We start from the raw sequence: 18,021 nt of genomic DNA on the forward strand, positions 1-18,021 counted from the left end.
GGCCTCAAGGAGCTGGGAACGGACAGACTCAGAAGCTCGCTGACATCACGGTCCACCTGGGTCATGTCTGCCGTTGCTGAGTGCCACTGAGCCGTTCTGGTGCAGTGAGCCCCTGTCACTGAGAATCTTCTAGTCTGTGTTCCTTATGGAAGACCACAAGTTTTCTCCTGTGGAGCTACTGGGGGGGGGGGGGGTGGCGTGAACCACCGACCTTTGGATCAGTAGCTGAGTGCCTGATGGCTGTTGCCCACTAAGTCATAGCTAGACCATCTTATTTCCCTACCCTGTGCCCTAAATCCAGTGTGATCAGAACCCTGATGCTCCTCGCCGACCAGTAGGTAAGGACCAGTGTGGCACTGATATTGACGTTCCAATCAGCCACAGTCTGGTGCCTTTATAATATACAAGACAATCTGATTGCTAGAAAAATCAAATAATGATGACATATAACGCGAGAAGCTCAGTTTTCCCCATGGCAGTCAACAGACATAAAATTAGTCTGTAAAGTTGCTAAAAATGTTTCTAAATAGCTACCCGTGGTTGTACTTCTACCAGTACCAAAGAAAGGCTAGTCCATTGCCCTCAGGCTGGGGCGTAAATGATTCTAAGTTGGAGGGCTAACAGCAAATTCAGCAGTCCAAAACCCTCAGAGATTTTCTACTCCCACGACAAGTTACAGCCTTGGGAACCTGCCGGGGCAGTTCCACTCTGTCCAATTGGGACTTGATGGCAAGAGTTTGTTCTAGACACCCCCTTTTCCAGCTCAATTTTGGGCTTTTACTTAAATGGTTCTTTGAACTAAAATTGCCTCCATGTTGTCTCCACCCTTCCTATCCAAGTTCTACTTACACTTCGAAGTTCAGCCCCAAAGCCACATACTAAACTAAGCCCACCAGAAGTTCTCGTCCTAAAGCAACTTTGTATCTCCTCTCCCTAGGGACACCTGGCTACGAGATGTTTGGGGCTGTCATAAAGGGATGGGAGTACTAATGGCATCTAGTGGGTAGAGGCCAGGGATATTACTAAACAACCTACAATGCCTAGGTCTGTAACACAGAATTACCTGGCCCCAAGTTTTATGCCCACAGGTCACCACCAACCTGGTATTTCATGATACACAGTCTGCCAATATTAATAATAATTGTTTGTGTACAAGCCTCATTCCCCAACTTAGCCACACATTTCTCTGGTGGATGAAGGCCATGTCTGCATCACATCTGTTTCTCCACAAAGTTCCCCTGCTGGGGCCTAGGACAGGGGCTGCTCATCAAATAGCAGCCTACACAATTAGCTCCTTTCCAATTTGCCTGAGTCAATAAACATGTTTCTGCCTGCCTTCTCTGCCAATCTGTGTATTACAGTCAGCATTGCAAAAAAACTTAAAGGAAAACCTTGCAATACTTAAAGATGAGAAGCCATAATAAAACATTAGCAGAAATATGGAATGAGTCGCGAGATAGTTAAAGTTTATTGTGCCAACCTGACCTATAAACACATGTGGGGTTAATTGAAGGGCGGAGAAATAAATAACTCAGTGAGCCTCACCTTTTGAGTTCTTGGGTCTCTTGCTTTCTGATGGTCGGACTAGGGTGCAGCTGCCTTACCCAGTTCCCTGCTTCAGCTGGCAAGGCTCACTTCCTGCAAGACATCCCTGAGGGGAAGTCACATGAACCTACCCCACTGCAGCCCTGGGTGCTGGAGCAGCCGTGTGGAGACCCCTGCCACGCCGAGATGCTTGTACACTCAATGATTCGGCTTTCCTCCTGCAGTTGGTGTCATAAGTGTGCTTTATGAGATTGAGAGGACTTTGTGGATTGGTGTCAGACTTATGGGCTAATGTTGGACTTATGGGCTTGGGCAGCAGCACTAGGTTGGGATGCTTTCGGAATGAACACTTACCCTTTATATAAAACTCTCATATATATATATATGTGACTTTCTGTAGATGTTTCTCTAATGTACCCAGACTAACACAAGCAGAATGGGTGGTTTGATTTGATTGTTTTTACTTTCCCAGTCAAGATAATGCATTTACTTTCATAAAGGAAAAAGTCAGTCAAGCATAAAATACGAATTTAGGATTAGACCAGAGCATGCACACTGCTACAGGTAAGAGCCCACAACACAGGGGATCCAGGATAGATAAACCTCTCAGGGCCAACAATGAGAGTAGAGATACCAGGAGGATTAGGGGAGGGTGGGGGGAAGAAAGAGGGAATTGATTAAAAGGATCAATCTATAACCCCCTCCCAGGGGGGCAAATAACGGAAAAGTGGGTGAGAGGCAACGGAGGACAATGTAAGATATAGAAATAATAATATATAACTTATCAAGGGTTTGTGAGGGAAGGAGGAGAAATGGGGAGCTTATATCAGGGGCTCACGTGGGAAGAGAATGCTTTCAAAATGAGGAGGGCAGCATATGTGCAAATGTGCTTGACACACTGGAGGAATGTATGGATTATGAAGAGATGTAAGAGCCTCCAATAAAAGTACTAAAATAATTTTTAAAGAACTAGTTGGCATATTACCAGTTCAATTAATAATAAAGAAAATGAAAATATATGTATATGAATTTAGGATGCCACTATTTTGTGAGATTCTCTTTGAAAATGATATTTAACCGTTCACACACATGCTTCCTGTTAATTAAAGGACTCTTTATAGAAGAGCTACTCCAGCATAACGTACTGTAGTTGGGTCAAAATCCGCTTAATTAGGAGGAAATCCTGCTGAGCATCGTAGTTTCCACCGGCAAGAATTGCAGGACTTCAGCCAAAGGCCCGTGACTTATCAATGTCCGGAGATGCTGCTTGGCAACACATCAGTGTTTGGGAATATTTTGTTCTCGTTTCTACCTCAGTCAATCCTCAATTATGGACTCAGTTGAGTTCGTTTACAGGTAAAAAGTCTGTTGTCCGATTCAACACCAGAGCCCCAAAGTGTACTTCCGGAGTTCTTCAGTTCTGCCTTCAGAAGGCAGCTGTCATCTCTCTGAGAACTTCGTCTCTCGGCGCCTTCATCTGGGCCAAAGACTAAGGTCTTCATTCATAGTTGTCTGGATGAGGCCCCACAAGGCAGCCCCCACCCTGGCTTGCACAATGTACAGCTCTGTATGGTCCTTCTCCCTTTCGGCTTCATTCCACATAGGGGCTCTTGCATTCTGACAGCGGGTAAATGAAGTAATGCTAAAAGAAAATGATCTCTAACTTCAGCGGGCTCTTCACGCCACGTACTTCAGCAGCAGCAAGCCCTGGTAACAGAGTGGGGACTCCACGGGCTGCTGACCCAGAGTCAGTCATGCAAAGCCACCAACTGCTTTGTAGGAGAAGATGAGGTTTCCAATTCCTATAAAGATCTGTAGCCTCCCTCAGAATCCCTCAGAGGCAGTTCTCCCTGTCCTACAGAGTCACGATGAGTCAGAATTGAGAGATCAGCTTTTTGTTTTGTTTTTAATATATCATGTCCCTCCCAACCTTTGTCTTCCAAAATAGACTCTTGTCTACATACTCCACTCTCAGTCCACGTCAGCAGGGTCACAAAAATCTTAATTAGCTTTATAGTATGGAGGAATATATATATATATATAAATTCAGTACAATATACTACAAGCAAAAATCTCTAATAGGGAACATGAAAGTATCAAAAGGTGAAGGAAACAGTTTAAAGCCTTTAAGAACTTAAGACTTTAGTGAGCCGATGTGCCATGCCATGATGACCCAGAGGCGGACTGTACTGGGGCTGCAGACAGCGCATGGGAGGGATGTGGAAGAAGAAGCCTTCCTTGCTGGGCCAGGGGGGCGGGGGGGGGGGGGGGGAGGGGGGGGCGGCAGGTGAGCAAGGGAAGCGTCATGGAGAACTAGCTGTGGTCCTGGGCTCTGAAAAACCGGAGAGACTGCAGTGCTTCAGTGTAGAGGGAGAACAAACTTTCCAGACAAAGAAAACAGCATGAGAAAGACACAGGAGCTAGGGACAAAAGGGAGGCGTATTTAGCAAGCAGCCAAAATAGCAGTGGAGGAGGCGGTGCAAGAGTAGACCAGAAGGAGAGCACAGAGGACGCCCGGCCGGCCCAGAAGTTCTGAGGGGATGAGGAGAGCTGTGGGACTGCAGCCCATGAAAAGGAGGCTTTTAGTCACCTCTGTCAATGATCTTTCAGAACCAAGCTCACCATTAATACGCTGTGGAACTAACCAGGGAGCCTCCTCTGTCTTCCTGCCACACCACAGGAAATACAAATGGAAAGGAGCCATCGAGCCTACACAACGGGCAGCCCTGCTCTACCAATCAAATTCATTCCTTCGATAAGAAGAGAGCTGGGGTGACAGCCATTCCGGTTCACAAACTCCTGGGAAATATCCTGGGAAAGAGTCTCTTAACATTCCACTGGAGCCTTTCTTAACGGGAATGTTGCAGAATCTTAAAAAGAGTCACTTCCCCCACAACTCCAGAGATTGAAGAAATTGAACACACTGTGTCAACCCCGCAAAGACAAACGCTACCCGTAGTTGGGGCTTAGGGAGATGCTCCACCCTCTCAGGACCTGCCATTGCTAGTCTGAACTTCCTCCTGAATTTTCCTTTCGCCTCTGGTTCCTTCCCCTGGGCCAGGAGTCCTGAGAAAGAAGGTGACACAGATCTGCATGTCTGGACCTTATCTGCTTGAAGAGCTGGCAGATTATTTAAAGTCTCTGAGCTGCATTTCTTCATCTATTAGAAAAAGAAGGAAGGGGGTACAAACTGCTCCCATACCTCATTACTAAACACCGAAAGAATGAGCACAAATCCTAGCTGTACTTTTAAACCCGGTATGAAGGATAGTTTAATTAAAGGAGGGTGTTTTTTTCTTATTTAAATCTTTAACGCTAAGAACAACGCGAAGCAAAAGATCAGAGAATGAGTGGTAACTTAATGTAAACGATGCTCATAATAATGGTAACAATAACACAAGCGCCAACAGCTTTACAGGTGGCGATCTGAACCTGAGGGAGCTTCAGGACTGGCCAGAGCCGCCACGCCAGTGAGGGGCCAGAGACACGGTGCGACGACCAGGGCTTTCTCCTCCGGACTCCTTCTTCCCATCCCTGCTCCTCCATCACCTGACTGCATCTGCCTCAATGGGCGGTGCAAACGGCTAGCGCTCGGCTACGAAACAGAAGGCTGAAGCTTTCTGTCCCCTGAGACTCACTGGAAGACATAGCCTCCTCCTTCCGAGCATGCTCCGCACTGAAATCTCCACTGGCACAGTATTGCTCTGCCACCCAAGGGTCTCCGAGGGTCTAACCCACCCAGTGGCAACTGTCGGCAAGTTTACATGCTCTCAGTGAGTATATGACACTGGTCATGGGAAGAGAGGCTAACAACTAACAAGGCAGACATCTTGAAATGATTAACTGGCTAGATGAGATGTCTAACAATGAGGTGAGTTACACCTCGAACTCCAGCCAGAGTAGGAGGTTCAAACCCACGAATTGCTCCACAAAAGAAATGTTGAGGCTCTTAGCTCTCATAAAGATTTACAGACTCAGAAGCCCTATGGAGCAGTCGCACTCTGTCCTGTAGGGTTGCTATCAGTTCAAACTGACTCGGTGGCAATGAATCTGTTGTTTAGGTGAAATTTATGCACTACAGCTTCACAGACTCATTCCTGCAAACCTTCCTGTGTACATCAACAGTGTCTTTCTCTACACTCGGAGGCTGCCTGCACACCCAGTCACCCCCATTTTCCTCCCCTCCAACCAAAAATGGCCTCACTGACCTCCACTGCCCATTCTCTCCCTGCACTATCTCCTACAAAAGGTCATCATAGGCTGACAAATTCCCACCACCCGCCTTCGTTTCCGGGGGCTGCTGAAACACCAACACCAGAAATGTCACTCACTCCCAAACCAAACGCACTGCCGCGGAGTTGGTTCTGACTGAGCGCGACGCTGTAAGATACTGTAGAACCGCCCCGTGGGTTCTGAGGCTGTAGATGTGGATGGGAATTAGAAAGCCTCCTCTTTCTCCTTTGGGGCAGCTGGGGGATTCAAACTGCTGACCTTGAGGACAGCAACCCAGCACCTAACACAGTGCATAACCAGGGCTTCTCTACTACCACAAGTCAGGCAAAAAGTCAGTCACTGAGTTGATTCCATTCATAGGGACCCTACAAGGACAGGATAGAACTGTACCTGTGTCTTTCTGAAACTGTAACTCTTCATGGGGTGAGAAAGCCTTTTCTTTCTCCCAAGGAACAACTGGTGGTTTTGAAATGCTGACCTTGTGTTTAGCAGCCCAGTTCATCACCACTATGCCACCAGGGCTTCTCAATACCACAAATGGGTGGCTTTAAAACACAGAAATTTCGTTTCTCACATTTCTGGAGGCTAATCATCCAAACAAGAGTTTTAGTCCTAATGATTCTTCAACCTGTGGACCATCCTCACGTGACCTCTCTGCTCACAGGCGCTTCCCCCAACTGCACGCGGGGTGTGTGTGTGTGTGTGTGTGTGTGTGTGTGTGTGTGTGTGTGTCTGTGCGTGTGTCTTTATCAGTCTTCAGTGGTCAGATTTAGGATCCATTCAACACTAGTGTGATATCATTCACATAACAAAAGCCCTATTTCATCCACTAGTACCTGGGTCAAGAATCCAGCACACATTTTGAGGGTACATAATATATTCCATCGGACTTTTGGTGAGAGGAGGCTAGAGTAGAAAACCAGGAATGACCAGTCTCTGCAGAAATTTCCCCAGCAGCCCAGGGTCTGAGATGGAATGGGTGAGGGCTCACACTTCCGTCACCGCCATTTTGCCCTAGTGAGTTCAGAAAGCTACTGAAAGTTGCAGAGCTTCTATGTCTCTGCTGGCAGGCCCATCCCTGTATTCCAGTCATTACAGCCACGCTTCCTCACTTCTACAATCCCCCCTGCCTCCCTCCATGCCATGCTTACCTTTGGTAACAGATGAGGATCCCATTTGAAGCAAATCATAGTTTTAGATTACTCAACAAAAATAAAAGTCCCTTCTAAGTACTGCCAAATCTAATTTCCCTTTCGTCTCTGATTCCTTCCTCTGGGAGAAAGCAAGTCATTTAAAGTTTCTGAGCTTCAGTTTCTTCATCCATTAGACTGAGGGTGTGGAAGAATATGAACTACAATCATATTGAGTTGCCTTAAGGTCTAGAAATAACAAACACAAAGCCAGTGGCATACGCCCTGATTATGGAACGAACGGTGGTTATTGTAACTGTGTAATTTCAGTTTCCCGTTTCATAGCACCCCACATCCAGCTATCCCTGTCTCTGCTTTTACATGCTGTAAGTACACCACGCCGACCCCCATCTGCGGAGCAGCTCCATTAGGACCCCCGAAACTACCGCTAGCACCCCCTTTAATTTGGGACTCCAGGTCATCCTAGTGCGGTTTCTGGGTCAGCACTACCCCAGCTCCCTTCTGGTGGGCAACGTGGGTGATGAAAAAGCAATGGACACTAAGTCAGAAGACAGGGGTTGAAATCTAAGTTCCACCACTACACTCAACAATCATGGGCACGTTGCATAATCACCCTGTGCCTCAATATCCTCATCTGTAAAATGGGTATAATAAATCGTGGCTTGTTGGAAAACTGTAAGGATTAAATAACCTGCAGTGAAAGAAAAGCAAACAAACAAAACCCCTATCACATTGCTGAACACAGAAAATCATGACTGGTCACTTGATCTTGGAAAGTTAAGTCTCAGCCAGGTGGACAGGCCTGTCATGGACATCACCTGTTCTACTGTCTGTCCCTCTCATGACTGTTGCTACAAAGCCCCCCTTCTTCTCTTACCACCATTAACCTGCCCCTCTGCCAGATCTGAAAGGGCCTAAACTATGTTTCATCAGTTGTTTACAGAACACAATGCCCACTTTCACGGTCAGGGCAACCAGCAACCTTCCTGGGAAGTACCACTCATTTTCACTCAGCACAAAAATCCTGGTCCTCGGGACACTTACCCACCCAAGGGCTGGGTATTGTTTATGTTTCCACAGGAAAGGGAGAACGAGAGTAGACCTCATTGCGGTGCGCCAATCCTGGAGGTCGATGCTCAGAGCAGCTAGTTCAGAGATGACTGCATGGGCAGATCAGCTGGCGACATGAGTCCCCTCCCTGGTGACAGTGCTACAGAGGACAGCACTGGAGATACAGTGCAGGGAGAGGAGCCCATTGAACCTGTCCACACGGGGGCAAACCAAGAGGAGAGTGCAACAGACCAGCATTGGGAGCAAAGCCAGCAAGTCCCTGAGGATTGCAGACTTCTGACTTGGGGATCAGTGCTTGGCAACTCATCTGAACTGATTGGGGGGCATTCACAAGGGGGCCACACTGAAAGTTTAGAGGTGTAATTGGGTGGGCGAGGAGCACTAGAGCGCTCCTTCCTTGCCTGCAGCAAGAGCAATGGGGTCTTGTAGGATGCGCCTTTCTGTCAGCAAGGGTTCTAAAATTTACAGTGAGGTGGGTGTAGCATGCCTGGTCCTGGTTTGATCATTTGAAATGTATCCGAGAGTAATTACTGAGAGGTGAATGATGGGTAAACATTCTGGTAGGGCAGGAGTTAAGAAAATAGAAAAAGAGGGAAGAAAGTAAAAATTATATATATAATTTATAGATAAATAGGTATACATTGTGAATATGTAAATATATAAAGATAGGTGTATCTGTCTATATATATATACATATACATATATACATACATACATATATATACACACACATCAAGGAAGCAAATGGACTTTGGGCCTCTACTTAAATCTTACTTTAATACAAGAACGGTTTGTTCTAATAATGTAGCACTATATGATACCTTTCTGTCACAATCTCTGATGACACAATGGGTGCATAAGCAAATGTGATGAAGAAAGCTAATGGTGCCTGACTATTAAAAGATACAGTGTATGGGATCTTAAAGGCTTAGAGCTAAACAAGTGGACACTGGTAGGGAGGCAAAAAAGGCCACATGGAAGAAGCACATCAGTCTGTGTGATCATGAGGTGTTGATGGAAATAGGTATCAAAAGTTCAAAAACTGATGTGATGGAGTGTGAAAAATGGAGGTTCAAAACCCACCTGTAAGATACTTGAACAGTCCTTCACAAAAGGGATGATAAATCTAAGAAGCAGATGGCACTTGTGGACAATGTAACTATCCTCTGGTTCTGTAGTACTTCCTCCCCTTACTATAATGGTCTTTGTTTTACCTCATTGATCTTGTCAGACCTGCATATGTTCATTTGTATAATTAAGATTGCTGGATGCATGAAAGCCAAGATAGATAACCCTTCAAAAACAGTAAAGGGAGTAACAATTCCCTGAGGGTATAAGAAGGGGGAGGGACTGATAGCAATGATGACTGTATAGCCCCACTTGAGGGGAATAAATAACAGAACTACAGGTAAGCTGACACATTGGATAGTATAAGGTAGAGCAAAATAATAATAATATATAATAAGGGTTCCTGGGGAATAGGGTGGGGGAATAAAAAGGAACTGATATCAAAGAGTTCAAGAAGAAATAAAATGTTTGAAACTGCTTAATTAAGCTTAACTATGCTTAATTAATTGAATTTTGTACTGTTATAATATCTGTAAGCTCTCCCAATAAAATGATTAATAAAAAATAAAATGGGTCCAAATGGGGTGGGGGGATCCTGGTCCTTCTCTTATCTCCACCTTCAAGTTCAGGTAGGAGACAAGGCAGGGTATTTTCAAAGAGAATATTCACCAATTCCACTTGGTGTCTCATATTTCCCTTCCCTATTACTAACAGACTCAAAATATTCTACATTCAGTTAAGCAGATCCAAAAGGCAGAAGCCAACTGCACAGTCTTTAAAGACAGGGATAGCAAGTGGCTCTAAGTCCTGATCTTCCCTCCTCCTGCCAGGGCAGACATAACAATCAAGCACACTGTGTTTTCTTGCCATTTCCAGACAAGGCTCCAAAGCCCTTCTCCCAACTCTCCAGGCAACCACCATCAGTCACTCAGACCTGTCATTTAGGATGAAATCCATTTGCCAAGATTCAGAAGCCCCTGCCACCCAGTCGATTCAGAAGCCTTAAATCACACTACTCAAACGTGACAGCAGAACTCTCATTCTGTGACACTGCGGGAAATGACCTGCTCAAACTCTAACGTTCTATCAGTTACACATCAGTTATACATCGGAGCCCTGGTTTAGCATACTCCCCTCAAGTGACACTAGCCTACCTCTCTGACTTCACTAGGAAATATGTAGATTATATCATTCCTTTGATGGTTGAAGGTCTCATACAAGGCCAGGTGGTGGTTTTTTATTACCACTATTACCTTCAGCACTGATGGCAGTAACTGTTGTTGGTTGCAAACGAGCGCTGATTCTGACTCAGGATGGTCCCACACCGGATAGAGGACTGGCTCCATAAGAGTCTCTTGGCTGGAATCTTAAAGAAGCGGATTGGTCGGCCTATTTCTTGGAATAGTACTGCTGGCTGGGTCTGAACTGCCAACTTTTAGGTTAGCATCAGCGTGCACACTACTTGTGCCACCTGGAGCCTCCAATGATAAGACAGCAATAATAAGGAATGTGCACCGTATATTCACTACATGACCGACACGCTGCTAAATGTCTTTCCATGGAATAATCCATTCCATGCTCACACCACCCCTACATTCCCATTCCATTTTTACAAAGACTACTTACCTAAGGGCATGCTCCTCATACATACAGAGCTAGGATTTGAACTCTCAGCCCCTGTTTACCCATTACAATACACTGTCCTCAATGAGAGACAGTCGATTGATAGGGCTCACAGTGTTTGGATAGAATATACATGGATTCCAAAATTACGTGCACCAGCACATATGTAACCCAGATACCTACTTCGGCTAGTAAGTAATTTAGTTATAATAAAATCAGTGAACCCCAAACTCCTGTCAGTTGGTAGTCCAGGCTTATGGACGTGGCCAGTTCCCCTCCCAAAGAACTGATCCAAGCACTGTAATTACTAGAGCCGGGGAGCAGCAAGCCCACACGAGAATGCCATGACTAAGTGCGACCACACTCCCACTTCTTGTGGAACCTAGAGAAGGAAAACTAAGTCAAAAGCTATGTTGCTTGTGTTGCTTGCTTTGGGTTTGGTTTAATACTGGACTGGTATGCAGCCAGAGCTGCTGACTTACCTATATTTGCGTTTACCAAATACCACTGAACTGACCAGTCAAACAAGTCACCTAGTTGGCTCTCTCTTCCAACATCAATAGGACAAAGATGAAAAAACCTCTTTCCAGCCTTCGGCAGCAGGAAGTGGGAAACCATCCTGAAGTAGTTAGAAGCCCCTGTCAAAGGCAACATTCCATTTCCTCTTCAGAGCTTGGAAGTCACACTGGGAGTGGCCCACAAAGGTATCAGAACAAGGAGGGCGCTCCCTGTGCTACACCTCACCCCGCCCTTCCACATTCAGGATGACAAAGGGAACCAACAAAGGTATGCCAGTCTCTCAAGGGCTGCACACTCTCTCAGGCAACAGGTTTGGGGTCGGCAGGGCCCTTTCCTTTCCACCACATAATAGGGCCCACTTTCAGTTCTCTGTAGTAATGCAAAGTTGTCATGGTTCCAGAAGGGAAATATTCAATTAGGTGCTTTTCCTCTGTTGTTTTCTTTCTAGAGGATGGGGGTGGGGAAGCACTAAACATAAAAGGATCACAGGGCTAACAATCCTTTAAATGACCTTAGCTCAGTTCCAGAGAGAGCAGCCAAGGCAGGCAGATACTGAGATAAGCCTATCAAGAGAAGGAGTGTAGGGAAATCCTGCACTGCCCTCAATTTGATTACTCTGTTGCTAATGGGGAGAGATAACCAATCTGCAGCTCCTTCCTCCTCTTACCTCTTATCTCAGTGTCAGTCAGTCAGTGCTGACTCAGAGCAACCCCCTGTGGGTTTCCAAGATTAACTGTTTACAGGAGTAGAAAGCCCAGTCTTTCTCTGGAGGAGCTACTGGTGGTTTTGAACTGCCGACCACATGGATAGAAGCCTAAAGCTTAACCCCTACACCACCAGGACTCCAGAGCCAACCCTAACAACCTCTAGAAAGTAGGCAGAGGTACGCATCCTACAATAAATCTTAAAAATGCTTTTCAGAAAGTTTTAGTTAAAAAAGATAACACCCCACCCCCCTGCACACCACCCCCCACAAAGACAAATTTACATAATCCTAAATGGGACATTTCCCTCAAATATTAATCCTCATTTTCCATTTCACAGAGGAAAATAAAGGACATTTCCAATTTGAAAAACTAAAGTGATTTTGTTGCAACATGGCCACCTTGATAATATAGAATGTATCACAAAAAAAATAATAGCGAAAATGTGATGTAAATCAGAACAACTCAAGTTTCTAGCTGACATTATAACTGAAATAGCACACATTAAAGCAGCCCCAGGGTCCCTGGTGGTGCAGTAGTTAAGTTCTCTCCCACTGATTCAGAGGTCCGCAGTTCAAACTCATTCACAGCAGCTCCAAGGGCTGCTTACAGCCTTGGAAACCCTATGGGCCAGTTCTACTCCGTCCTATGGGGGTGCTATGCAAATGGACTTGGTGGAAGCGAGCTTGGTATAGGTTTTTAATGTAATCGAGGAGTGCCTGGGTGGTGTCAGAAGTTAACTTCTTGACTGCTAACCCAAAGGTTGGCAGTTTGAGTCCACCCAGAAGTGCATCAAAAGAAAGGCCTGGTGCCCTCCTGCTAAAAATTCAGCCGGTGACTATGGGCTTATAGGGCATTAGAACCTCTGCCTAAGGTCTCCTGCTAGGAATGGAGGTTGAACCCATTTGGTTAGTCTAAGGTTGACTGACCTCCATTTGTCCAGTTCATTTTAGATTTTCCAAACCTGGCTATCTCCCCCATTCCACAATAGTATCTTTAAGTGGCAAATATAAACATAATCCAGAGCATCGACTGACACACATGGGACAGCCATGAGCTAGGAATGACTGAGAGCAACTGGTAAACAAACGATTAAAGCCGCTGAGTTCCTACAGTCTGTGCCCTCGAACACTCCTCTAAGGTTTCCTCCAGCTCTATGAACTTAACCCGAGAACCTTCATGAGTGAAAAACTTTTGAGAATATTTCAACACGGCAAGCAGGAAGGATAAGATTTTTCTGAAATTACACACCCTACCAGACACTGCATTGCTCCCGGAAGGGAGCATTTCTCCACGCAGCAAAAAGGAGGAGGCTTCACAAAGTTCAGAGAAAACTTTTATTTAAAGATAATGGAATTTTCCCACAAACATTTTGAAGCTCCTTCAGATGAAGGACAACTCAATGCCAGTCACTAGCCTGAAAAGATGTCCTTGAGGACGTCTGCTGGCCCCTTGCCCTTCCCACCCGGAGCTTCTCCCTTTCCAGCCTGAGCAAGAAGTGCCCACCCGCCCGTCCTCCATCGTCCAGGCTCCAAATCTAACCCAATCCTCTCCTTGCCATCTGCCAAAGGCTCCCACCTGCATATTTTATGATTTCTGGCACCTCTCCGTATCAGACATCCTGCAGTGCATCCCTCTGCCACCTGTATTACTCTAAAGAATGGTCCTCAAAGGCATGAGTCCTTGGGCTGTACGTGATTACTTACTGCTGAGTTTACCTTCCCATTTTATCTCTCCACCTATCTACAAATCTCTCAAGGACAGAGACCAAATCCTGTATTTCCAAGTGGGAAGAAAGCACAACTGTAAACTATGTGTTGAATGAATGAATGAGTGAAGTAAACTGTTTTCAATGTTTTTAAATTTTAAAGTCACCACTGCTGTCTTTCATGAACAAAGGCATCAGGATTTCCTCTTTAGGATCTAGTCAGAATAAATTAATTTAAAGGTGACATTTATATGAATATACGAGCTATTTTCTTAGAATTGAAATAAAACGTCCTCACTACTTGGAGAATAGCAGCAACATTATCAGTAGCATTGGTGGCACTGTAGGATAAGCACTGAACAGCTAACTACAAGGTTGGTGGTTCAAAGCCACCAGCTGTTCTTCAGGAAAAAAAAATGAGGCTAGTTGTTCTCATAAAGGCTGAGCACCTCGGAAGCCCAAAGGAACAATTCTAGCCTATCCTACAGGGTCACCATGAATTGGAACTGATCCCATGGCAATGGTCTATGGCGTGATAATGAGGCATTGTCTTCACTTCTGGGTAAAAGCAGGCTGCATGAGGGCTTGCGGGTGCGTAGGAGAATCATCCTTTGGTCTTAGTTGTACCAGTGACTATTGTAGGAAAACCGGTTCCTAGAACCTTTACCAAACACCAAGTCCCTTTCATCATTAAACAGTCAGACCCTCAACGAGACGCACTGACACAGTGGCTGCAACAATGGGCTCAGGCATAATAACTGTAAGAACGGCACCGGCCGGGCAGTGCTTTGTTCTGCTGTACACAGAGGCACTACAAGGAGGAATGGACTGGAGGCATCTAATGACTCCACCAGTGTTGGGTGCTGAAGCTAGAGAGCTCAAGGAAATCACAACGTGATTTGAGGATTTTTCTCTAAACAGATTGCAAGTTGGCTCGATATTGGTAGAGAATCTGTTTGAAATCTCTGGGACTTATTTAGCTAACTCTAGTCACATTCCTTCTTTGGTGGTTTAATGACATCAAGCCAAATTGAATTGGGATTCAGATAATCAAATGATTTTTTTCTCCTATATCTTTGCTGGTCAGAGCTGGGGCAACAAATAAAACAAGGCTCATGACCAGCCCATGATTTTGAAGATTCTTATTCCGAGTGACCTTCTAGGACTGGGTAGAACTTCTCCTTGGGGTTTCCAAAACTGTAAATCTTTATAGGACCAGACAGCCTCATCTTTCCCCCTCAGAGCACTTGGTCAGTTTGAACCATGGACCTTGTGGTTGGTAGCCCAACACTTCAAGTCATAGACGCCATTGATCTCTCTAGGTAACCTAAACAACTTCATGTCTTATAATAATTATCGTTTTTGCATGTGAACATAAGTTTGATAGCAATGAAAGTACCTAATTACATTACACAAACACAGTATACTGTTATAAAAGTATTTTTCCCCAAAAGCTCAATGCCAACTCATAGCAACCCTAGAGGGCAAAGTAGAACTGCCCCTGTGGGTCTCTGAGACCCTAACTCTGTACAGGAGGAGAAAGCTTTGTATTTCTCCCTTGCAGCAGTTGATAGTTTCACTCCCAACATTGAGGTCAGTGGCCCAACTCATAACCCGCTCCACCAGATGCTGTGTGCACTGTTACAGAGACTCAAGAGATATCTTAGAAAGAGTGGGTCTTCAAACAGCAGACCATTAAAAAGCTAATTAGTTTTTAAGGGCTGTAAGTAGGTGGTAAGTGAGTATGCCTTTTGGCTCAAATTAAGCCATGTCAGAACACATAGAGCCAATGGGGCATTCTGGCAATGTGAGACACCACAGTAAAATGCCAAAGAAAAAGAAAAAATACATCTGATGGGTAATATTTACATTGCTAAAGAAAAGAAGCTGTTAGGATTTATCAACATTTACCCAACTGATGAAACCAACAAAACATTTTCAAGCTAGAGTTTCAAGTTACAGTCAGAGCAATTCAGAGTTTGCGAATCAAAATCTTTCATTACACCAAGGAGAAATTCAGGTAGAATGACACACCTCACCTATGCTTACAGCACGACTCAGAGCCAGCACTAACACCTGGATCTCTTATCTCTAGCTTCATATGCAAAGCATGTCACTGAATTTACAAATTAAAAGGACACATAATAGGCATGCAATAAATAGAATTGGGAAACGGAGATGAAGAGTTCCAGAACTATATTGATACACAACCTTCTGACAGGTAAGTAAGGAGCCCTGGCTCACAGTGGTTCCAGCCCACAGGCTACTCCACAGGAGACAGATGCGGCTTCCTAAAAGATTCACAGCCCGGGGAACCCCGTGGGACAGTCCTACAGAGTGGGTATGAATTGGAATTGACTCAATGGCAGTGTGGGTTTGGTTGGGTTTTAGACAAGTTAAGGCAAGCAATTGTCTCAGGTTTTGACTTTGGCTTGCTCAAAGTGGCCTCGACTCCTTAATATTTAAAAGCATCTCTTCTACAATCAATCAAATGCTTTTGGAACAATTATGAAAGCATGCAAGTTGGTGGTGGAACCAAAAGCTTTCTAGAAGACTGAGAAGTGCACTTGAGTAAGTACTTCCACCAGTGACACACTATGGGTTTCCAAACACATGACACAGAGCATTAGTGGAGAAATCTACAAAAGGCAGGGATGACTAAGCAACCACAAAGAACTAGAAACATCAAAATCACCAGGAGTCTGTGGACCAGCCCAGTCTGCATGTAAAGATAAGCTGGAATTTCCCATCTATTATTCCTACTGCAAAAGGTCTCTGTACTCCAAAGTTGGTTGCTTTTTAAATTAAAAAAAAATCAATGGTTTATCAAGATTTGTAAACAGTATTTTACTCTATCCTCCACCCTACTGCTTCAGAAACAATTTATGGGACAATCAGGTTAAACTGCTGGACAGGGAACTGACCAGCCCAAGTTTTAAGCACTTTGTGCAACATTCAACTACATGTCATCAAAAAATCTTTTAAAGCTAAATTTTAACTCTTCGCTAAGGAAACCAAGTCTCAATTATCAGGGTACAAATACAAGTAGTCCATGTCTCACTCCAAGGGCTGTCAAGCATATTACTGCATGTCTCCCTAGCGTCTGAAACTGATGGCATTCAACCTCTTCCTGGAGACATTCGTCCCACACATTGAAAAAAACGAACTTCCAATAACCTAATTCCAATTAAACAACCACAGGAGGAAATTGGCCACAATATTGCCAGAGAAAAGAAAACATAAACAATCTGTCCAGAAGAGTAGGAAAAAGAAATGACAAATAAACCAAAACTCCTGACCCGACAGCCCGCACCTGGTTTACCTTTCTCTCGGGACAAGTACAAATCTAAAGAAACGTATTTGGGCGCGCGGAAGGGATGGTGGAATCAATTTCGCACTTAAACTTCTTTCACTTGGAGCTAGGTTAGCAAGCCACGCAGCTGGGGGCAAATCATAATCCAAACAACCCTCCAGTACAGAGAGAGAGGGGGAAAAAAAGGCAAAATCAGCTTGGAGGTCCCAAGTCGGGAATCGTTCGCTCGTCCAGAAGCGGGAACCTCGGAGCTCCGGGACAACCCCTTCCCCAAATTGCCCAGACATGCAACTGAGAGCCGGGCTCCCCGCGAACTCCATCTTTCCCTCCGCGCCCTCCCCTTCGCGGGGCCCCGAGACTGGGCACGCGGGCGAGTCTGGGGTCGTTCGCGCACCTCGTCTGCAGCTCCTTTTGATTCCAGTGCAAGAGGGAGGCTCACCTGGCCGGCGCGGTTCCACGGGACACACGGCGCGCGCGGACGCGCAGAAGCCAGCAGCGCGAGCCTCCCCGGGACCCACGCCCGGCGCGGCGCCCCCGGCCCGGAACCCGAACCCCAGACTCCCTGACCCCAGAACCCCCGACCCCGAACCCCGGACCTCGGACCCCGGACCCCGCCCGGTAGCCGGCTCCCGTGCGCTCACAGCCACGAAGCCGGACGAGGAGGCGATGAAGACGCGGATGCCCATCCTTTCGCAGCGACGCAGCTCGTCCCTGGGCGCCCGGGCTTCCCGGCGGGCTCGGACGCAGAGGCAGAACCCGGCTCAGAAGTGGCGCCTTCCGACGACGCGCTCCCGTCCGGGAAGAGCCGGCGGATCTGGCTCCCTCCCGCCGGGTCCGCGGATAAAAGCCCTGCGCCGCCCGGCCGCCGGCAGAGGGAGGGGCGGGGAGGACTCCGGCCGCGCGGCCTGGTGGGAGTTGTAGTTTCGGCCTCTCCGCGGAGGGGCTGGTACGCCGAGCGTTTGTCAATCACCTTCTTACTTTGGTCCAACCCCAAAGGGCGATGGTGTTTGGGAGGGCGTCACGGGCCCAGGGAGACGGTGTGAGATGAAGTGGCGAGGGTCCCGAGCAGACGGGGAATAAAGAAAG

At 46.1% G+C, this 18,021-nt stretch overlaps 1 protein-coding gene across 2 annotated transcripts in view; it reads right to left on the reverse strand.

The window, feature by feature from the left end:
• The window catches only part of SH3BGRL2 (SH3 domain binding glutamate rich protein like 2), a 59,257-nt gene extending 41,463 nt beyond the window's left edge, over window positions 1-17,794 (reverse strand). Inside the window, exon 1 of one of the 2 annotated variants that reach the window (XM_075554851.1) lies at window positions 17,532-17,794. In XM_075554851.1, the coding sequence (XP_075410966.1) occupies window positions 17,532-17,621 (90 nt within the window). In that variant the 5' untranslated portion in view covers window positions 17,622-17,794. The remainder of the gene's footprint in view (window positions 1-17,531) is intronic. The other variant, XM_075554853.1, reaches the window with a different exon arrangement.
• Window positions 17,795-18,021: the final 227 nt, after the last annotated feature.

This window comes from Tenrec ecaudatus, chromosome 7 (assembly GCF_050624435.1).
Source record: "Tenrec ecaudatus isolate mTenEca1 chromosome 7, mTenEca1.hap1, whole genome shotgun sequence".
Classification (NCBI taxonomy): domain Eukaryota; kingdom Metazoa; phylum Chordata; class Mammalia; order Afrosoricida; family Tenrecidae; genus Tenrec; species Tenrec ecaudatus.